This window comes from Hemitrygon akajei, chromosome 12 (genome assembly GCF_048418815.1).
Source record: "Hemitrygon akajei chromosome 12, sHemAka1.3, whole genome shotgun sequence".
Classification (NCBI taxonomy): Eukaryota; Metazoa; Chordata; class Chondrichthyes; order Myliobatiformes; family Dasyatidae; genus Hemitrygon; species Hemitrygon akajei.
This window is the reverse complement of record NC_133135.1, coordinates 19,391,269-19,415,598: the sequence shown is the minus strand read 5'-3', so window position 1 is coordinate 19,415,598 and position 24,330 is coordinate 19,391,269. Positions and strand designations below refer to the sequence as shown.

General features: G+C 38.1%; 1 protein-coding gene across 5 annotated transcripts in view; it reads left to right on the top strand.

Annotated features, from left to right (window-relative positions):
- LOC140736757 (zinc finger protein 644-like) overlaps positions 1-24,330 on the top strand; it is a 123,695-nt gene that overhangs the window by 74,786 nt on the left and 24,579 nt on the right. For 4 of the 5 annotated variants that reach the window (XM_073062654.1, XM_073062653.1, XM_073062656.1 and 1 more), the window contains one exon: positions 8,291-8,383. The exons of the other annotated variant lie outside the window; for it this stretch is intronic. In XM_073062654.1, the coding sequence (XP_072918755.1) occupies positions 8,343-8,383 (41 nt within the window). In that variant the 5' untranslated portion in view covers positions 8,291-8,342. The remainder of the gene's footprint in view (positions 1-8,290; positions 8,384-24,330) is intronic. 5 annotated transcript variants of the gene reach the window in all.

Sequence of the window (24,330 nt, the reverse complement as noted above, 5' to 3'; positions counted from 1 at the left end):
GCTTCTTAAGTTTAAAGTTTGATGCTTTATTTTGATAAAGCACATCATGTGTTTGATGCACACATGAGGCTGCTTATCCACACATGAGGCTACCAAGTTAAGAGACCGTGGTATTACAGGAAAGTTACTGGTATGGTAGAGTACTGGCTGATTGGTAGGAGACAGTGAGTGGGAATAAAAACATCCTTAGTATTCCGCAGTGCTTGGTGTTGGGATTGCTTTCAATGCTGTATATCAATGATTTGGATGATAGAATAGATGGTTTGTTGCCAAGATTGCAGATGATATAAAGATTGGTGGAGGGGCAGGTAGTGTTGAGGAAACAGGTAGGCTGCAGAAGGTCTTAGATTATGAGAATGGGCAAGAAACTAGCAAATTAAATACAATGTAACTGTAGATCATGCACTTTGGTAGAAGAAATAAATCCATTTTCTAAACGGGGAGAAAATCCAAAAATCTGAGATGCAAAGGAACTTGGGAGTCCTTGTGCAGAACATCCTAAAGGTTAACGTGCAGGTAGTCAGTGGTGAGGAAGGCAATTGCAATGTTAGCATTCATTTCAAGAAATCGAAAATATGAGAGCAGGGATGTGATGCTGAGGCTTTATGAGGCACTGGTGAGGCCTCAGTTTTGAGTATTGTAATCAATTTTGGGCACCTCATCTTAGAAATAATGTGTTAGCATTGGAGAAGGTTCAGAGGGAAGTTCACATGGATGATTCTGGGAATGAAAGGATTATATGAGGAATGTTTGACCCTGTACTTGTTGGAATTTCGAAGGATGAGGGGGGAATCTCATCGAAACCTTTCGAATATTGGAAAAACCTATACAGAGTAGATATGGAAAGCATATTTCCCATGGTGGGGGGAGTCTAGGAGAAGAGGGCACAGCCTCAGGTTAGAGAGGCATCCATTTAAAACAGAGATGCGGAGAAACTTCTTTAGCCAAAGGGTGGTGAATTTTGTGGAATTTATTACCACAGGCAGCTGAGGAGGCCAGGTCTTTCAGTGTATTTAAGGCAGAGATTGATAGGTTCTTGACTGGACACGACATCAAAGGTTATGTAGAGAAGGACGGGGAGTGGGGCTGAGGAGGAGAAAGAAGGATCAGCCATGATTGAATGGCGGAGCAGACTTGATGGGCCAAATGGCTTAATTCTACTCCTATGTCTTATGGTCTATGGTGTTTTGAATTGTTTATTTTTGTTGTAATACTCAGACAAAAGACTAAAGTCTGCAAGTATTGAATTTGTTTCTTTCTTCATGGATGCTGCCTGACATGTTAATAACACTGGACAGCGAATTTCTTTTGAAAATGTTGATTCCTCAGAATTTTTTTGTGGTAATTTCAGATGGCATCCGCAGTATTTTACTTTTGATTTTTAATGTAGAACAACTTTCACAATTGATTTTTTACTTGGGGAATATATTTGGCATCTGTGCATCTTCCAACATGTTTTTATATGACTGTGAGACAGGACAGAGTTTATTTCCCAAAATACTTTAGTAGTTCAGTTTCATTAGATTGTAATTGCTAGCTTTTACCCTCACCTGAAGGGACAAACCATTGTATTGTTCAGTTAAAACATCTTCTATTGTCACATGAATACAAGAAATTATGCAGATGCTGAAAATCCAGAGCAGCGCACAACTCAGCAGGTTAGACAGCATCTATGGAGAGCAATAAAGTTGATGTTTTGGGTCAGGACCCTATTAAGAATCTTTGAAGGGTCTTGGCCTGAAACATCAAATCTGTATTCCTCTCCATAGATGCTGCCTGACCTGCTGAGTCCTCCAGCACTTTGCATGCTTCTATTGTCACACGGAGGTTTGATATGCGAGAATTTTGCGTGAGGCATCAAAATCTTTTGAAGTTAGGATGGCTGAATTTGAGCTATAGTGCAACTGTCCAGAAATTGTATTCATTTTTTTTTTACCTTAAGTGCATTCCTAACTTGTTGACGTCGTGTTCCGGAATACTAGATGATAGAGCAGAAATTCTATGACTTTTCAGCCCATTCTTACAGGCACCCTTTGCATCACTTTACAGGATTAGTCACAGAGTGGTGCAGCAGATTTACCAAAGAGGTTGCTTTAGAACTCTGAAACAGCTTACAATCCAAGAGTCAATTCAGCAGTGATGGGAAGGGACAGCAATTAGAAATGAATTGCAACTTTCGCATCCCATAACCACTTAAACTAAATGTAGAGATCATTCTACCAAACAAGACATTGGCTGCTTTATACTTGGAAGAGTACAGGGTGTCTAACCTGTAATCCCAGGTAATTAAAGATGTCACCGTTATTCCGTCAGTATAGCCAGTAGGCCTAATTATAAATGGGGTTAAAATTTCTGGAATTGTGTAATTAAAAATGTAATTTGGCAAGTTCACCTTGTAGTCGTGGCCCAGGGAAGTAGATATTGGTAAGTGAGCAGTTTAAGGGTTAGATTAGGAGTTCTGCATTTATTGCAATTATTTACCTAAATTAATTCATATTTTGCCTAATATTTTGTTTGTATACCTTTCAGTACCGACTAAATCAAAACAATGTGGGATAAATTTCAGTGAAAGCACCAGCCTGTGGATGGCAGCATTTCATCACAATTGACAAGATAGGTCCTGCAGGATTTTGACATAAATCACGGAATAAGAAGCTCAGTTTGTAAAATTGAAAATAGATTTTTATTTAATCATTGGAATGAGGAAGTAATCATTTTATATGGTTACCGTCTGTGTTTACAGTTATGAGACTTTAAAAATTAATTTGTTTGTTCTTAAAATTGGCAAATTCGACGATTTGTGGTGGTGTTAGTTGGAATACTGATCTGAGACAGATGGGATTAAAGTCTCTCTAAGGGTTCTAAATGAAATGTGTTTGGGCAGCCCATACCCAATTCCCAACAGATGAAGACCAAAACACCATTACAGTTCACAGTTGGCACAAAACTGAATAAATCTGGCAAGTTTATGAAAATGTGTTTTTAAATAAATGTCATTGAAACAACAGAAGTTGTGGCCATAATATTTACAATTTGTTTGCTGTGAAATAACTATGTGATACTTGCAGCAGAAAATTAACGTGTTTTTGTGAATTTACTGTTAATAATAGTGACATCTAGTGATGTAAATTCTAACTAGGTACCAAAACCAAAAAGAAAAGATGACCACTAGATGGTGCTGATAATGCCTTGGTTTCTGATCATAGGATCTGTTTTAAGTCAGAGTACTCAGAACATGATGTGAAGCTGATTTCACTATATTGGCTGTATGGTATTCAGAGGTCATTTTTTTTCACAATACTGCTGCTGTTGTCATTCTCTCTAATACATCTGTTTTTGTCACTTTTGACTTTATCGCTCATAGTGACAATTCAACCAGGTTTTCCTGCTTTGGTAAAGCAACTCCTCAGCAAACTCTTTAGAAAGGAGTGTAATTGCATCGAAATTACTTTCTCCATTGGTCTTCGTAGCTTCTGGTTTGTGTTGGTGATAAATTTTGAAATCGTCAATGAATGACCAGGAAGGAACCCTCAAATGAAAGTTAACTGTCGATGTGATATGGTAACTTATATTGTTCAAACTTGTGAGAGAATAATTGCCACCTTATAAGGTGGTGAAGGATGCAGATGTGCCAGTACTTTTGTACAATGATATAGCACCACAATGGGCCTTTCCAGCCCAGTGATCCCACACCACGTATGTACCAATTAACCTACCAACCTGTATGGCTTTGGGATGTGGGAAGAAATCTGAGCACCTGGAAAATGCCCACACAGTCATGGCATAATTTTCAAACTCCTTACAGGCAGCACAGAACTGAACCTGGATCACTGGTAATGTAATAGTGTTATGCTAACTACTGTGCCACTCTCTGGCACAGGGGCTCTCAACCTGGGGTCCGTGGCATAAAAAAGGTGGGTAACTTCTGCTCTAGCAGGATGTTTAAGACATTAGAAAATAGAAAATTGGAGAAAGGTGTATGATTTTACAACCTACTTTCATTTAAACTGTAGTTCCTTGTATAATTAACATAAATTTGAAAACTGGTGAAGATCAATTTAAATATATTTTCTCACTTAGATTTCTTCATGCCTCAGCAAATTTATCTTTTGAGTACATGAAGAATGAAGTTCAAAAGATTGACAACTGTCTCTTCTGTGTTATTTTGAATTAGATTAAAGGGACACAGTAATTGGACTAATCTGACTTGGGTGGAGAGAGAAATAAGATGAATCAGTCTTCAGGGTAGAACATAGAAAACCTGCAGCACAATACAGGCCCTTCGGCCCATGATGCTGTGCCGAACATGTACACCCTTTAGAAATTACCCATAGCCCTCTATTTTTCTAAGCTCCATGTACCAATCCAGGAGTCTCTTAAAAGACCCTGTTGTATCGACCTCCACCACTGTCGCCGGTAGCCCATTTCACGCACTCACCACTCTCTGTGTTTTAAAAAAAAACAACCAACAACTTACCCCTGACATCTCCTCTGTACCTACTTCCAAGCACCTTAAAACTGTGTTAGCCATTTCAGCCCTGGGAAAAAGCCTCTGACTATCCACATGATCAATGCCTCTCATCATCGTATACACCTCTATCAGGTCACCTCTCATGCTCTGCTCCAAGGAGAAAAGGCTGAGTTTACTCAGCTTATTCTCATAAGGCATGCTCCCAATTCAGGCAACATCCTTGTAAATTTCCTCTGTACCTTCCTATAGTTTCCACATCCTTCCTGAAGTGAGGTGACCAGAACTGAGCACAGTACTCCAAGTGGGGTCTGACCAGGGTCCTATAAAGTTGTAACATTACCTCACAGTTCTTGAACTCAATCCCACGGTTGATGAAAGCCAATGCACCGTATGCCTTCTTAACCACAGAGTCAACCTGTGCAGCAGCTTTGAGTGTCCAATGGACCTGGACCCCAAGATCCCTCTGATCCTCCACACTGCCAAGAGTCTTACCATTAGTACTATATTCTGCCATCATATTTGACCTACCAAAATGAACCACCTCACACTTATCTGGGTTGAACTCCATCTGCCACTTCTCAGCCCAGTTTTACATCCTATTGATGTCCTAGGGATGTTGGAGGAAACCAGACTACCATAGTTAAAGACAAATATGCAAACTCCACACCTGGATCATTTGAGTTATAAGGTGAAGATGTAATAACAACGCTGTGTTATCCCATATTGGGACTTTGAAAAATGTGGGGTACTTCCCACATAGCAGGAGCCACCTCTTGGTGAAAGCAAGCATTATGATGAAATTCACTGCTTTAATAGGCCAGCACAGCATTCGGTCATTTGAATGAAAGGCTATTTGAAAATCAAATCTTATATCTGGTACAAACTTATATACTGTCTAACAGTATTGATCCCTGCTCTCCTGTTTGCTTCTAAGATCAGGTTTACCTACAGAAGGGATCTTGCAAAACTAGTAAGATACCACTAATAAAGTCTCTGCAAAATACAGCAAATTCACAGTAACAGTAAGTGAATCAACATCAGTATTTTCACTGAGGCCAGCTTCCATAACATCAAGACCGTAGAGAAGGCCATATTGTTTGCATGTCAGTAGTCTCCTGAAGCCAGTACTCTTATTACTAGCTTCATCATGGGAACAGATTATCAGATTGACAACAGAAAAGATGCAAGGCCTCTTGAAGAAGACCCCTGAGAATCCCTGAGACATGATCGTGTAGAAGAAGCAGTTGAGATGGAATTGAAAATTGAATTTGTGCAGAGGCCATGAGTATATATTGGAAGTAGCATGCCATTATATAGTCGTGTCAGATATCTCTTGCTCCATCTGGGGAAGAGCCTGTTCCCACTTAGTCCTCATTAGCTGCCGCAGAACAGGAGTTGAAGAAGACTACCCTTGTTCTCAAGGAACTGCCTGAGATGGTGTACTGATCCCCATAATTGAATAGCTTGAAAATGTTCATTCTTAAGATATGCAGGTGAATAATTAGTATGTCAGTGAGGTGATGAAGGGCACCCCTAAGCCATTATTCTACAGAGGTAGTCAACACCTTTAGAAGAGAAGAAAGTTGAGAAAATATAATTATATACATTATTTGCTCATTGTAACAGAACATTTGTTAAATCCCAATTTGGTAACTGACTAACTCTTTTAAATGAAACATTATTATGATCTTTTCTTTTTTCTATCACACATTACACAGTGGTTATTGCTTGAACTTTTCAGTTCTTAATTTTGGTTTGGTTCAGAGAGTGCTATCATGGCTTCTAAAATAAATTGCGTCTGGTTATGCTAATAATAAACTAATAATAAAAATGCTGGCTGTTTACACCTATTGTACAATAATCATTATAGAAAGTACTCATTTTAAAAGCAGTAGTGTTAAATCAAAGTGCATATATTGCCAACACAGTGGAGAATAAAACATCTTTTTAAAGTCAATCTTTTTGGATGTGTTTTCTGTTATAGACAATAAATAGTAAAATTAAAGTCTTAACAATGCCATATTTAAGTAGAGATTACATTGCCATCTTGATCTGTAGGTATGTCTTGTGGTTACAATCAGCTAACTTCGTTATTTTTGGCAGATATAACAGAACTACAAATGTTTGTAGATGCCTGTTTGCTTATAATATCAAACATTGTTCACAGTGTTATTATTTTGGTATTATCTTGCATAAGCTGAGCAATTAAATGTTTTGCTCTTACTTTAATAGTAGAAGCAAGTTAGATATGGCCCTTGTGGCTAAAGGGATCGGGGGTATGGAGAGAAAGTAGGTACAGGGTTCTGAGTTGGATGATCAGCTATGATCATACTGAATGGCAGTGCAGTCTTGAAGGGCCGAATGGCCTACTCCACCTATTTTCTATGTTTCTATGTTAAGCAAACAATTTGCATTATACCCACAAAAAGAGAAAAGTTAACTCCACAATACAGCCTTTAAAGATATTCATTCTGTTACATAAGAAATCAGTTCAATGTGGGTTGAATAGCACATACAAAAATTGCTGGAGGAGCTCGCCTGGTCATGCAGCTCTATGGAAATGAATAAGCTGTCAATGTTTTGGGCCGAGCCCCTTTATCAGGGCTGAAAAGGAAGGGTGAAGGAGCCAAAATCTTCCCCCTTCTTTTCCAGTGCTAATGAAGGGTCTTGGCGCAAAGCATTGCCTGTTTATTCATTTCCATAGATGCTGCTTGACCTGCTGAGTTCCTCCAGCATTTTGCGTGTGTTGCTCTGGATTTCCAGCATCTGCAGAATCTCTTGTGTTTAAATGTGGCTTGAAGCATGACGTACTTTGAAGCAGGTTTCCTTACAGAATAATGAAATAAGAACTTGCTTAAACCTCAAAAATTTGAGTATTAGAATAACATGGAGGAATAGAAAATGCTTGGGAACCTGTGCAATAAATATAATTATATTTGTTAATATTGCTTAAAGCTGTTGTGCATTTCTAAAATAGTATTGGTTGCATTAAATAGTGATGCAAAAATGCATTTCTGATATTTTCTTTTTAAATTATTCTGTTGATTGGGGGTTATTTTGGGTTATTTTTCTTTATATATATTTTTTCTCTTGTTTAAATTATTTTCCAACAAATTAATGGCTTCCTGAAGAATTAATTTCTTTCAATGCAGCTTGGCTTTGCTTAGCTTTCATTCTCTATATCGGATTCTTTATTGATACATTTTAAACTAAGAAAGTAAGATTTATTTGCAGCCTCTTTTAATATCTATTACTTGATGGCTTATGTAGAGTGGGGATGGGCCATTGCTGTACCAGTAATAAGTGCTTTCTTACAATAGCATGCTTTACCATTGAGGCCAAGGCCACTGAGGATAACTAACTTTAAATGTCAGTCATTGCTAACATTCAAACAAAGCTGGCATTGAATAACATTTCAACATTCTATCTTGGAGACAATGCACTAATGTGAACTAAGATTTCTAAATTACCCATTTTTGCAAATAATATTGATAATAAAAACTATATGTCAAAATTAATGACAACTACTGTCTTGAACTATCATAAAAATTGAATCCAGAAAAATTCTCACACATAATCTTTCCTGTATTTTGTATTTTGCTTGTACGTATTTTGTTGACGTTATCTTTGTTTTCAACTTTTTACATGTACCTGCAACAAAAGATAGTTAAACAGTGATTACAATCCTAAATATGAAATGTATGAACAACATAGTTTGGTGTTTTGCCTAATTTTAAAAACCTATAATAAATTAAATAGATTAAAAAGTTATGCGGGGTATTGTTGGAAATGATGTGAATTTGTGTATTTTTTTAATAGAATTTGAGACCAATATTGTCGGTGTTTAGATCCTTTGGCCTCCAGCTACACCATGGCTTTGAAAGACACAGATGGGGCTGAGGAGTGTAAGGAGTAAGTACCTTTCAGGTTTAAGTTGTATTTTAAAACAATGTAAATGTTTAATTTCTAGATTTCTAAGTATCTTATTATAATATCTTTACCTATTTAAAATCATAAAAATATGAATGATTTTTCTTTACCTAAAATATATATTATTTTCATTACAACTCTGAAGGCTAATGGTATAGGTGCAAATCTTTGTATATATTTTTAAAATATTGCTTGTGGATGTATTAATTAATAGTGAATTTAATGGTCCAGAATGCTAATGCTGATAATTTCCTTCTGAAAGTAAGTGAAGCAGGGAGGTTAGAACACTTAGAGGAAACTGACCCAATTAATAATATGTCAAGATCCCTTATTTGGCATTTCAATCAAAATTAAAACTATGAGCATATTGTAATGTATTTGAAAAGCTGCAAAGTCCAATAATATGGTGCGCAATATGGGGCCCATGATGAAATATACAATGCATGGGATGGGTCCATCTGGCTCACCTGCACTTGCCATCCTTGTGCCCTGCTGCTGATGTCTCACTGTGTCAAGGTTGCCAACAGTTGAGTTGCTGAATTGGAAATTACTTTTCATGCTTAACAATGATTCAGGGCACTATTTTTTCTGCCTTTTAAAAAAAAAACTCACCTCATGGACTGAGGCTGGGATTTCCCAAAAGATCCCAATTCCTTGTGAGGAATAGTTTGTGGTGTTATTGGGCAGAATTGTATGGAAGACCAGGAAAAGCTGTATGGATGCTGCAGTTAGGACTTGCTTCTCATCATTATCTTCCCAGTCCTCCATGGTTCTCCTGATCACTGTAGCTCACGCTGATGCTGAGGGCAGTCCTGGGGCCAAAGTTTATTAATATACCCAGGTACCATATCAATCCTCGCCTGGTCATCAATGGCCTGAGTGTAACTTCAGATCCATATCTGGCTTTCTAAAACTCATGTATTCTATTGGTGGCCACACATCAGCCACTGGTATGATATAATGGTGGGCACACATCTGTTATGGTGCTGTATTGGGATATTGTATTGGAAGCCATGGCTCAGTTGCAATATAATAGTTTTACTCTTGCTATTAAACACTAGGAGGAATGTTTGAATTCTTAGCTGTTAGGCAGAGAGGGGAAAAAGGCAGATGTTGACCTTCATGGAGAGATATCATGAGAAGGCCAGAGGAATAATTTTGGAATACCAAAAAGATGAGGGAAATGTGTCTGGTGCCAGAAGGTTGGAGGTGTCAGAAATGACAGAGCATGATCTGCTGAACTGAGAATCTGGTAAAGCAGGAGGAGGGTGAGAAAAAATTATGGGAAATGGAACAGATGCAGTTGTGGTGAAGGATGTATCAAATGCAGAACCGGTGAGGCTAAGCCACTGGAAAATAGAATGTAGTACTAAGAAGCAGGATGGAAAGAAGCATAGTTACAGTGACTTAGAATATCTTCAACTACTATGTTTCAATCATCCTTATTTTAAATATTAGTTTTTTTTTAGAAATGCATAAAATTGTCAGGCTGGTAAGCAAAAGTAAGAACGTAAGAAAATAGGCATAGACTACTTGACCCCTCAAGCCTGCCCCACCATTCATCATAATCAAGGTGGGTCTGCCCCAGAGCTTATCTCCTTTTATGTGCCAGATTCCTATATCTTCCAGAAGAATATCTACTTCCCAATGATCTATCCTACACTGCCATCTGGGCTACAGAATTTCATTGTCTTACCACATTTACAAGTTCCGAAGCACCTCAGTTTTAAATAACTACCTCGTAATGTTGTAACTATGCCCCCTTGTTGGAGATTCTTCCATCTCAACTTCTATTATTTTAAGTCCCCCAGGTATCTTCTACATTTCAACAAAATCATCCCCTCATTCTTCTAAGCTCTAAAGAACACTACAAAAGGTAGCTTCTCTTCTATGACCTGATATTGATCCATATGCTAAGAGTTGAGATATTGGAAGATTAATAATTTTTGGGCCAACAATGCTAGGAATGCTCTACCAGCTGAATGATTTGAGTCTGATTATCCTGAACCTCTTATATCCACAGTCGGGTGATGTATTGTAGTGAACACCAGAGCATGTGAAAATCAGAGCGGGAATAGATTACCTGCCCTGCCATTCAGTATGATCATGGCTCATCCACCCAGGTCAACTTCTTCTCTGTGCCAGATCCCCAAAACCCTCAAAGCCCTAAATTTTCAAAAATGTATCTGCCTCTATTATAGATGTTCCTGATGACCTACCCTTCACAACTCCCTGGGGGAGAAAAATCCAGAGATAAATATAAAAACATTTAGTGTTGCTGATTGCTGCTAAAGCCCCAGCAGTAGCCAGGCCTCAACCAGTGTACTCTATTTTTGGAATGCCCAACAGTGTTTGTCAAAGTGAAAGGCAAAGAGAATCTTGCCTTTTGTCAAAGTCTTTCAGGCACTAAGTGTTTTAAAATGTGTCTGATATTCAAAATTTAAATCATTATTGAAATTCATAAGAGTAAAATTTATTAAAGACAATTTAACAGTGATCAATAATGATAAAGATAGGTACCTTTAAAAATATTAAGTGAACTTCAAGTGTCCCCATTCAGATCCATCTGAATTCTGATCCTCTGCAGAAATATGCTGGGTGTAATTGCAAGAACATTGGCTAAATGCTCAGCACAGGGTTTAGTAGGTCAATCCTGTAGTCAGTTTCCTTCATCCTGAATCAGTGATAGGGAAGAAATTACAATTGCTATGGTGTTTTTGGTATCCTAAACATAACTGATCACTTTACAAAGGTGCTGGAGACTAGGGGTTGTTGCTATTATGTAGAATCTGATGAAGTGGAGGGCCAATAGTGCAAGGTAGGAAGAGCTGCCTTGGCTGCAATTAAGATAGGCAAGAGTGAAACCAAAGGAAGTCTGAGTTTGATTTTTTTTTAAAAAAAGCTTGAAAGCTGATGGTGTGATGGCAGACAGATATTGCAACAGAAAGTACTATTTACTAGTTGTCTGCTTTAGTTCTGTGGAAGGGATTCATCCAGATTCACATCCATCTGAATTTAGATTCAAATGTAGGATTAGAGAAGAGATGGGTGTTGATTTTGATAATGCTTTTTTTATACAAGGAACTTGTATCAGACATTGAAAACAAAAAGAAGTTTTAAAAAATATTGAAAGAGCATTTGGTTTAATCAGGTATTGTTTCTGCTTTGGATTTGTAAAAGGGACATTAAATGATGGTGAAAAGTGAATCGATGAAGGAAGCAACAGATCTAAGTTAGAGTCACTTAATTTAAATTAATTTGAAGACTTTGGCAATAACTACATTTATACGTAATTAGCTGAAAATATTTTTATTTTAGCTTTTCAGTGATTTCCTACATTTTCCAACAGAAAAATATTTAGTTATTTAATTGCAGCTTTTGGCACCCATCAAGAATATGATCACTTTGCATGGATTCTCTGAACTAATATTCACAAATTAGCTTCAAATCCCACTCTGGCTGATTAAGGATTTTAATTCAATTTCAATGAAGAATAATTCTGGAAATTTAACAATATAGCAGTGAATGACCATGAAGTAGTTGGATTGCTGGTTTGTTAATGAACTTGAGAAAGCGAGACCTGATGGTTTTAGTTTGTTTTGACTCTTATGCCACACCAATATGATTGTCAATTAATTGCACCAGCAGGCAACTCATTTAGATAGCTTTAGGTCAGCAGTAATTGATGGTCTTGTTAAGTGATGCCTATTTCTCAAATTTGATTTCAAAAGTTGACTTTGGCGAATGTTATTTTTTAGACAATGTAACTTTTACTGATATGACCTTGCAGTCTTGTTATTATATTAATGATGTCACCCATTGAGGTGATGTGTTGATTACTGACCACAGTATCATTTATGTGTTTGTTCCACAGTTTAAATTTAACAGTTATTCTCTCATCTTTGACCATAATGGCTCCACAAAATGCTTTGCTGCAGTAGCTTTTAGTTTATGTTCTTTATCTATGATTAGGCATTGTACTTAGTTGTTACACTTTTGTAACTCACTGGACAAACCTCAAGACAATTTTTCTTCAGGGTTCTCTAAGCTCCCTTTTGGGCCACTTTTTTATGGTAAAAGAACACTGGTCCGCTCATTGGCATAAAGTCTCTACTTGATGGGCTGAATGGCCTAGTTCTGCTCATATGCTTTGTGGTCTATTTTTGTTTTGTTTATTTCCTAGTCTGAGCTCTGAATAGTTTGGCCATTACTTTGGAAAGAAACGTTTATGTTTGTCTCAGAGCAGTCAAAGAATTTATACAAAATATTGGAATTACTTAGGCATACAGCATCGGTAGAGAGAGAAGTATCAGATCTTCCTGAACTAAATAGGAATTCATTTTCTGTTTTAGACTTTTTATGCATCTGCAGTATTTTAAGGACATTCAACATACTATAAAAAGGAAGCTTAATTTGCTGATGGTACATGCAATAATTATTTAGAAAATCGTTGAAACTTGGTATTATCTAGCTATTGCTCAATTTTCAATAACAGGTATAAAGCTCTTGCTGTATTTCGACTTAAGCAGGAACGAGCAGTTGTGAACTCTGGATGCCCCATTGTTCCAAGTGAACAAAAGAAATCCCCTATGTTTCATTTCTATTTCATTCGTAGATTTCCTGGAAAGCAAAACTGAATCCTTTCATTATAATAAATTCATTTTAACCCCTCACAAGTCATGATTATGCAGCATTCTAATGAGTAATGCCAGCCAGATCTTGCTTTTCTCTCTCAACTCGGGAAGCCAGCTTCTTTACAGATTCAGCAAGATTCTAATTGATAGCCTGGTTGTTGAAAGAGATTTCAAGCTCAAAGGTTAGCACCATCTGTGGTTGATGCATTAGTGGCTTCCTGAAAAACACTATGAACAAAATTTATATAATCTAAATACAGGAGGTTGTCCAAGTATGTGTTTGTTTTATTATAGTCAGATATGTTGTATTTTAAAGAGCGTTAAACATATTCCAGTCTATGGATTTAAGACAAAACCTATTACAATGCCTAGGAAAAGAATGGCATTTAATTTGTGTTATTTTATACATCTCACTCTCTTTCAATCGTAGTGCATCATTTGCAACAAATTGCCTACATGTGCAGTGACTATTTTTATCTACCGGTAGTCAAATGTTGCACAGGTGAATGGTAAAATAATCTACTTAGTATTGAGGGAGGGAGGCATGTAAGATCTCCCTGCTCTTCACTAGTACAATAGGATATTTAACCTCTGGAATAAGATGACAAAGCTGTAGTTGAGTGTTTCATATAAAGAATGTACCTACTACCAGTTGACATAGAAGAGAGAATCCTGCCTTCTAAATCAAGTTAATATATCATACAATAGTTTCTCATGGGACTATTTTCTCAGAGAAAACCAATGGTGCCAATTTCTCTATGAAAAGGGATCTCAGGATAAAACACTTTGCCTACTATCTTAACAGTCTTGAACTTCAATGTGCTGATCTTGGTTCTGTCCATACTGCCACACCTTTTTCCCCAAAGCTCTGCAAATTGTCCCTTCTATATCATGTTCTTTGAAAGCTACTATACAAACTGTCACAACCGTTCTTTTAAGCAGTGTATTCAAAACTGACAAGTTGCTGTTTGAAAACCACTGCCTTCTGGTTACACTTTTGCCTACTGATCACAATTTCTTGTTACTTCATCAAAAATTATGTCTATTATAAAGATCCTTGATAGTCTGTGCTCCAAGAAGAGCAATTTCAGTTTTGCTCATTATTTGATGCAAGTTAATTAACCCTGGATTACTCTATGCCTTATCTTTTCTAAAGTATGTCCCTCAGAACTGCCAACAATACTCCAACAGTAGTCTAACCACTGCTTAGCATAAGTTGCATATTGGACTTAATTGTTCTGTAAAGCAAGGATACCACATAGTTTTCATTTCAGTAGCTTTGTCGTCTGATCTTTCTGACATCTTGTGTTTAGGAATGCTGGTAATATTTTCAAGGTACATTATTGCACATTTTTAATTACAGCAAGTAGATGATGTTGGGCCTTTTCCTTAAATTGCTGCAATCCTTGGAGAATTTTTAGGCAGAGAATTCGGGGCAAAATATTTTCAGTTGTGCAGACCTAGAGAAAACTTTAGAGCTGCTGAACCTTGATTGGTCATCTTCTTTCCTCCTTGGTGGCAAAGGTCACGAGGAAAAGAGCTGCTGTAAATGTAACCTTGGTGACTTAAGTAGTGCATACATATGATCAAACATCCTAGATCAGGGGATCCCAACCTTTTTTTTTAAAATGTCACAGACCAATACCATTAAGCAAGGGGTCTGTGGATCCCAGGCTGCAAACCTCTGCAAACAATGGTACTGATGGTGGATGCAACAAATTGAGTCCAAGTTTGATTGAGTTTGCCAGTCAAGAAACTGATCTGTCTTACATGGTAGTGAGATCTTTATCATGCTTTCAACTTGAAGTCTTAGGGCCTGAAGTCCTGATGCACAGTTTTGGCCAAAAAAATCAACAATTTCATTCCTTCCACCGATGCTGCTCGACCCACTGAGTTCTTCCATCAGATTGTGCGTTGAAGATGATGTGGGGATGATGGTCATCCCAAGCTTTTCAGATATTTTTAATGTAAGCATTAATTTTAAGCATTAAAATGTGTTCAGGCTGATATTTATTTCTGAAGGCAATTATTTGGTATGTAAATTAAAGTTGCCTTATTCTATAAGACCCTTTGTTTCTCCAAGTTGGCTGCCTCATTAGCCTTATTCCAGTGGCAATGTCTTGATGAGATTTGCCAGATTTGTACTAACAAAACAAAGGGTTGTAGTGTGTGTTATTCTGTAATTTTTATTCACAAACTGGTGCTAAAGCGGTTTAATTTATTATTTGCTAATAGGAAAAAAGCACTGGTCTATATTCAAATGACAAATGCACACCTCATAAAAGCAATCTAATTCTTTCTGCTTGCCTTAATACTGGTTCATTGTTTTTCTTGACTGCAAGATTAACAGGACAGACTCATGTTTGTCCTGTCGCCAGAATATGTGATTTGTAGTGCAGCAGGCTTGTTTTATTATGCTAAAGGGAATCTGTCAATAATTGTAATCAGCAAATCTCTCAAACAAAGTAGGTGGAATTCACATTATTTCTGAATTTTAAATTGATGCTCTTGATCTTAAGAAGAGAAACACTTGAGTTTGAGAGAGGTAATTTTGTTACCCTGATACACACATTAAATGGTCAATTGAACATCATTTTTAGTTTGTGAAAGAATCTTGCATGACTTTGACTGGAAGAGATGAGATTTGGTTGAGTATATTTTAAGCATTATAGTTGCTTGATAAAATTTAATGTTGGATTATGATTTTTGTTTTAAAACTATGAAAATAGTATACAAAAATGTTTTGCGAATTGCAGAAATTTTACAGATTGGTAATTTACACAGGATTTACAGAACTATTTTTAAATTGATTGGTTGTGCTTCAAAACTGCCATTTTGCAAAGAATTGCAACTACTTGACAAGCTAGCACTCAGAGTGCTTTTCCATGTTAATGTATGACCAGTGCTGCCATCTGTTTTCTTGTATGTCAGACCTAAAGCAGCCTTTTTGACCTTTGAGAAATGCACTTTATGCATGTTTCTTGTGAAGGGCTGAAGGTGCCAACACACTTAAAGCCATATTAAACAGTAATACTGAACTGATATCCATAATGATTCATAGATTCAGTGTTTTTCAGTTTCACTCATGCATAATTTCACTTCTTGGGAGCTTGTTGAGCTTAGCCAGTACAAGCCAATAAAGTAGAATAATTTAGTCCAGATGGTCCTTATAAGCAAGTTACAGAGGAGAAGGAATATTTTAGAGGAACTAAAAACAATATTAATTTGTTATGATCAATTTTATTTCAAGTAGGGAGAATCTCAGGAATATACATCAGATACTCAAAGAAATGCTGATGAAGGGAAAATTACCCCACAGATTAGTCTACTTGGATTGAATAAAAATTAATTGAAAAACACTGGGAGGAGATTAAAAGTACCTTTTGGGTTTTGTAGTAACAGAACATTAGTTTTTATTAATGTTGTGGAAACATAAGTACCTAATATAAATCTGGGATGTTCAATAATACTAACTGATAAGGATATTTCCTTTGGATCTTTGAGGTGGAGGTCCAAAAGATCTATAATGCATCAGTGCTCTGTGGGGTTTCAGTGTACATCCTTTTGATTTTAGTATAACCATTTGTAAACCCAAAACCCTATTTGATTTTAATAGCATTTTGTAGTGTTTAAAGATTCATATTTGCATAAATATTCCTTCCACCTTATGAACTATTTCATGGTGTACTTCCTTCTGTTCTTTGTGTGTTCAGTTATTATCTATGAATTAAGCTGTAATGGGCACTTAGGAAATCTTAAGATCAAGCAGAGTCAATGCAATTTAATGAAAGGAAAATCATTGGTATTTGGCAAACCTAATGAGTTTTCAGGTTGTAAGTAGCGGAGTTATCAATGACTGTAGAATGTTTAGATTTAAAGCAGCAATTGATGCAAAGATTGTGAGATGAAATAAGGGGTCACAGGATGGGGTAAATATATTAATGTGGAGAGAGAAGATTGGTTAAAAGACAAAAAAGAGTGCTAAAATAAACAGTAATTTGTAGTTTTTAAAAGAAATCCACAGACGAGAAATCTGAAATTTGGAACCGAAGTGTTGGAAGTACTCAGCAAGTCTAGAGAGAGAAAAACACAATGTTTTGGTCAAAACATGAAACAGCATATAAACTTGGAAATGCAGTTGGCAAGTTAGACTCCTAGAGCCTTAAACTGGAGAATCTTGTACTAAGGGCCATGGTCTCAATAATATTGTCAACCTGAGACCTTTGTAGACAGTCGTGGATGAGTGAGTCTCTACAAAATCATTCAGAGGTTTCCCCAACCAGAAGCCCTGGATGAACCATGAGATCTACAATGTGCTGATGGCCAGGTTAAAGACGTTCAAGTCTAGTGCCTAAGAAAGTAACAAAAGATCCAGGCACAGTCTCCAGAAAACCATGGTGAAGTGGCAGTTCCGGACTAAATTTGAATCAACAGTTTGACAGTTGTGGCATGGCTTGAATGCTATCGACTCTTAAAATAAAATCAAGTGACATAGGTGACAACAGGGCTTTGCTTTCAGATGAGCTCAGTGCCTTCCATGCTCGCTTTGACCGTCAAACATGGTGAAACCTTTACAGACTTCTGCAGCCCTTGATGATCCTGTGATTTCAGTATCTGAGGCTGACGTGCAAGCATCCTTCAGAAGGGTGAACCCATGAAAAGCAACTGGGCCAGATGGGGTACCTGGCTGAGTACTAAATGCCTGTGTTGATCAACTGGATGGAGTTTTCACTTGGATTGTTAATCTCTTGCTTTGGCAGTCTGAGATACCCAACTGCTTCAAGCAAGCTTCACTTATATGTGTGCCTAAGAAGAACATGGTAATCTGCTTCAATGAATATCGTCCAGTAGCACTTAAATCCACAATGATATAGTGTTTTGACAGGTTGGTGATGAAACATATCAACTCCTGCCTGAGAGACAATTTGGATCTGCTCTTCATCAAGATGCTCTTTAATGACTATAGCTCGACATTCAATACTACCAGCCCCTCAAAACTAATCAATAAGCTTCAAGACCTTTGCCTTAGTTCCTCCTTGTGAAATTGGATCCTCTATTTCCTCACTTGCAGACTCTAGTCATTTCAGATTGGCAGTAGCATCTCCACAATCTCCCATCAGCACAAGTGCACCACAAGACTTAGCCTCTTGCTCTACTCACATTACACTTATGACTGTGTGGCTAAGCACTGCTCCAATGCCATGTTCAAGTTTGCTGATGACACCGTTGAATCAAAGGTGGTGTGAATCAGCATATAGGAGGGAGATTGAAAATCTGGCTGAGTGGTGCCACAACCGGTACCTCTTACTCAATGTCAGCAAGACCAAAGAGCTCATTGTTGACCTCAGGAGGAGGAAACCAGAGGTTCATGAGCCAGTCGTCATCAGAGGGTTAGCAACTTTAAGTTCCTTGGTGTTATCATTTCAGAAGACTGGTCCTGGGCCCATAGTGTATATACAATTGTGAAGAAAGCACTGCAGTGCCTCTACTTCCTGAGGAATTTGTGAAGATTTAGCGTCACATCTAAAACTTTAACAAACTTCTGTAGGTTTGTGGTGGAGAGTAGATTGACTGACTGCATCACGGCCTGGTATAGAAAGACCAGTGCCCTTGAACGGAAAATCCTACAAAAAGTAATGGATATAGCCCAGTCCATCACGAGTCAAGCCCTTCCCACCATTGAGCATATCGCAAGAAAGCAGCATCCATCATCAGGGACCCCACCACCGAGGTCATGCTCTCACTGGTGCCATCAGGAAGAATGTACAGCAGTATCAGAACCCACACCACCAGGTTCAGGAATAGTTATCACCCCTCAACCATCAGGCTCTTGAACCAAAGGGGATAATTTCACTCAACTTCATTTGCCCTATCACTGAAATGTTCCCACACCTATGGACTCACTTTCAAGGGCTCTTCATCTCATGTTCTTGATATTTACTGCTTGTTTGCAGAATTCTGTTCTTCGTGGAAATGGGACCCGCTTTTCGATATGCCAAGGACATGGCCTAGAAGACTAGCGCATCTTCAGGGTACTGGATTTTCATGGCTCTGGAGGCGGGCGGACTCAAAGTCAGTGCTGCTGCCTGGTGTGTCATGGGAGATGAAAGCAGCGAGCTAGCTGTGTGCCCAGAGACCCAAGTTCTTTGAGCATAGAGCTCGGAAAAAGCAACGCAACAGACTTTTAAAGCATAAATTGGCGAGTTGTTTTGCTATGTCTCCCTTCTCGCTGTGAAACGGGGACACCTCTTTTTCCCTTATTAGGGAGAAGGAGAGAGAGGGGAGGGAGGGGGGGAGAGAGAGAGAGAGAATGGATTTATTGAGTATGCCCACAAGAAAGTAAATCTCAGGGTTGTATATAATTACATGTATGTACTTTGATGTATTTTTATTGTAGGAGGAATAAAGTGGTCAATTTTACATTTGTAGACTTTTACCAATCACTATATGGATTACTACTAATTATTCATGATTAATATTAAATGATGTGTCTGAACCCACAGGATGTAAAACATCAAGTATACTGGGAAGTGACTTGTGAGGGCCTGAAATCATCCAATGTGAAGGGAATTAGCAAGAAGTGGAGAAAAAAGTGAGGCTATTCACTTTGCAAGAAAGAATAGAAAAATACTTATAATCTTCCTCACCAGGAGACCACAGTCGGCACGGGTCAGGAATAACATCTCCTTGCTGACAGTGAACACCAGCACACCCCAAGGATGCATGCTTCGCCTGCTGCTCTACATCCAGGACTGTGGCTAGGCAGTGCTCGAACATCATCTATAAATTTGCTGATGACGTAACTGTTGTTGGCAGAATCTCAAATGGTGACAGGGAGGAGTACAGGAGTGAGATAGATTTCTGGTATACCGAAGTGAGATAGAATGGCGTTGCAACCTTGTACTTAACATCAATAAGATGAAAGAATCTATCCTGTGCCCAATATATTGATGCAATTACAAAGCAGGCACATCAATGGCTATGTTTCATTCAAAGTTTGAGGAGATTTGGTATGTCACCAAAGACTCTTGCAAATTTCTACAGATGTACAGAGGAGAGTAATCTGACTGGTTGCGTCACCCTGTTATGGAAGGGCCACTGCACAGGATTGGAAAAAGCTGGTGAAGGTTGCAAACTCAGCCAGCTAACATGGGTGCTAGCTTACCTAGCATTGAGGACATCTTCAAAAGGCGATACCTCAATAAGGTGGCATCCATCATTAAGAACTGTCACCCAGAACATGCTGTCTTCTTATTACTACCGTCAGAGAGGAGGTACAAGAGCCTGAAGATGCACGCTCAATGATTTAGGAACTAATTCTTCACCTCTGCCATCAGATTTCTGCATAATGAACCAACCCTATGAACACTTACTCACTATTTAAACTTCTTTTTTGCATTACTTATTTAGTTATATACGTGTGTGTGTATGTGCGCGAGCATAGATATTAAACCTGATTTTGATTCTGATTCAATGAGAATCTCATAGATCTTGGTGTAAAAGTGATTGTTTGATAGTCTATTAGATGTAGAAACTGAAAAAATGGTTAGGAAGGCAAAGGATATGTTGCTCTTCATCGTAAAGTGAGTTTGCACGACAAAAGTTTCAGCAAAACTTCCCTCCTTTAAAGTTTGTGAAATCCTAAATGAGTATCTTGTACTGTTTTGACCTCTGTATGTAAATGAAGAAGATACTTGGATTGGAGTCCATGAACCATAAAATCAGAGATTTAATTCTTAGGATGAAGTTGTTCTCCCATGACAAAAGATTGATTTGACAATAATTTTCTAGAATTAGAGTATTGAGAGGAGATGTATAAAGCTCTGAGGGGAAATGACAGAATAATTGGCTGAAGGCTGTTTTATGTAACTGGACAGCATAGGAGTATAGCCTCAGGATCAGGGGTTTTATTTTGCCTTGCTTTTGAATGGTATAACAGAATCATGGGGTCATATGTTCCTTGTGACATTCTGCTAATGATTGGCAATTGAACATTAACGACTGCAATGAATCAAAAAGGCAACTCATCATCACCTTCTCAAGGGAAATTAGGGATAGCTATACATGTTGGTCTTCCCAGTAATTTCTAGATCTTGTAAATGAGTTAAAAGTATCGCAAATACTTAATAGAATCCAAAGAGACTAGAATTTTGCATCTAAATCCTAGTCTCTTTGGAGATTAGAGCTTCAAATTTACATCAGTTCCTGTATAAACTTATCTGAAAACTTCTCATTTACCTATCACCCTCTTGCTTTTGGTAACATATTCTATATTGCTACATTCTGCCTTAATTTTTTGCCATGTCTCTTCTGCAGCATTACATGATCCTCCAAAATCCAAAGCTGTTCAGTACCAGTTTTGGAATAGTTCTGGGGAAGGTGGTGATAGTTGTAATGCTGTACTTGTGGGACATTGGTTGTCTGAACTGACATTGTAATTGCATTTTATTCATGAATCTCGTTTCCTGTCAGTTCAGCTCCCAGATAAGAAAGCTGAACCTTGACATTGTTTTCTTTTAGAATTATCTTGATTAACCAACCCCACTGAAGCAGAATAGTTAGATATTTATCTCTGCTTTCTCAATTATTTGCATTTGTTGGTAAAGCAGCATTGACTGCCCTTAATTGATATCCTATGAATTGTTTTGAGAAGTTTGTTGTATAAATTTATATTCATTCTTGCATATTCATCATCGTAATGAGCTGTATGTCATATTTTGAGCCCATGTTGTATGACATGGGCGATTATGGTCCATGACAATGATTGTTCATGACAAATTTTCCTACAGAAGTGCTTTGCCATTGCCTCCTTCTGGGCAGTGTCTTTACAGAATGGGTGACCCCAGCTATTATCAATGCTCTTCAGAGATTGCCTAGCATCAGTGGTCGCATAACTAGAAGTTGTGATATGCACATCTTCTCATACTACCATCCACCACCTGTTTACATGGCTTAACGTGACTCTGATCAGGTGTAACACCTTGCCCAAGGGTGACCTGCAGGCTAGTGGAGGGAAGGAGTGCCTTATTCCTCCTTTGGTAGAACATATTTCCACCCTGTCACATACCTACCGTACATATTATGGGTTCTTAAAAGCTCAGGATCCAAAATAGGATCAAACACAAAATACAGAAAAGTATAGCACGGGAACAGGCTCTTCGACCCATGATGTCAGTACCAATCATCAATTTAACTATTCCATTGGTTGATTGTGTTTTGAGTTGTCCTCCAGATTAGCTCTGCTCTACCTGAGATGCAACATTGTATTGAGAAGATTTGGAAAAAGTGTTGGGCAATGACACAGTTTAGAGAGTGGCTCAAGTGCAGCTCGTACAGTTGCTGTCTCGCAGCTTCTCACCATCTGCTTTCAATCTTGTTCTCTGGTTTTGCCTGTGTGGAGTCAGCATATTGTCTCTGTGACTAAGGAAGTTTCTTTTGGGTGCTTCAGTCCTTGCACATTCCCAAGGTGTGTAGATTTCTGCTGAAGAGTTCTTCAGTCCTGCTGAAAGGTTTTGGCCCAAAACGTCGACAATACTCTTTTTCCATAGATGCTGCCTGGCCTGTTGAGTTCCTCCAGCAATTTGTGTGTGTTGTGTGTTGGTTAGTGGTTTAATTTGTCACTGTGAATTGTCCCTAATGTATAGGTGAGTGTTAGAATTGGGAATAAGATATGTGGAGTTGATGGATATATGGAGAATAAAACGAAGTTTGTGTAAATGGCTGCTTCATGGTTGGAATAACTCATGGGATTGAAGAGCTTGTTTCTATGTTGCATGAGCGGGTGGCTTTGCTTGACACAACTTTGTTATGGGTCTGGTGTTTATGGTGATGTTTATTTGAATATCCCTTTTGATCGACAAAGTCAAAGGCTATAGATAATCCTGTACCTAGCACCACTTTATGTACATTCAATCAGTTTGTATCTAAACTAATCGTCCATATGTATGTTAATTGTTTTTATGCTTATTGTGTTTTTTAAGGCTGCATTGGATCTGGAGTAACAAATATTTTGTTCTTTTACAGTTGTGTACTGACAAATGACAATAAAGGTCAGAAAGACAATGCACATTAACTGAAGCTGCTTTCTTGCATTTCTCCTGGAGTTGATTTGCAGTGAGGTTTATGTCATGTGGGTAGCATAGCAGTTATCATACCACTATGAGAGCATCAGTGATCAGAGTTCAATTCTGCCACTGCCTGTAAGGAGTTTGTGTATTCTCCTCCTGATCATGTGGGTTTCATCCAGGTGCTCCAGTTTTCACACACATTCCAAAGACATGTACATTAGTAGGTTAGTTGGTTGAATGGGTGTAGTTGGGCAGCACAGGCTCGTTGAACTAGAAGGGTCTGTTTGTGTGTGTGTGTATACAATGGCCACTATAACTCTGGCTGGATTTAACATTATCATTCAGAGTCTGGCTGTGGCGAGGTGGTTGAGGAGTGCACTTACAATGACTTTCCTTGTGGTAGACAGCCGAGAGCACTTCTTTTGTTTGTGTGATCATAGTTCACGTTCTTGAAAATGGTCATGCTCATGTGTCTGAGGTCTCCCGTCTCATTGTTTTCCTCCCAGGCATGGGAGACCTCAAATCTAACACAAAGCTTCCAGTCTATCACATAGCAGTGATCTCTACCCATCTGTGCGCCTCTGAGGCGTGGACTATCTCTGTCGGACATTACATAGCACTGTCTGCAAAATTCTGAATTTAACCAGCAGAGTAATCAAATCAATATTGGCAAAATCTTGCATGCCAAAATTTTAATTTACATTTGTGTGGCTTTGACAGCAGACTGTTGTTTGTAGGCCTTATATTGAGACTCACTACTTCAAGTTTGTTTAAGGGAAGTGATTACCAGGTGGGCAGAGGAAGTGGTGCAAGACTGTTTTTTAAAAATAAAGTCTCTGAAAAGTTGGAATGTCCTCCCTTACTCATGGTGTTAGTGGGACATATCAACTTGCACGTGACCATTCAAAATGACTGAGGACCTCAGGTTCCTTCACTGGGAACAATGGAAAGTTAATGTGATTAGTGGAAAGAAGATTAATACCAGGCCAGTCAAGGCCTGGCCCATCTGTGGCAGGATTTGTGGGGACCCACGTTGTCCTCATGAGCCAATTTGAAGTCTATAGAACTATAATAGAAGGAAGTTAGCCTCTCCACCAAGGAACTGCTGAAGATTGTATGTACGTATATATTTAGTTAGTTAACTTCCTTATTATTTAGAAATGTAACATGAAAAAGGCTCTTCTGGCCCAATGACCCATACCACTGAGTAATCCCCTTATTTAATCCT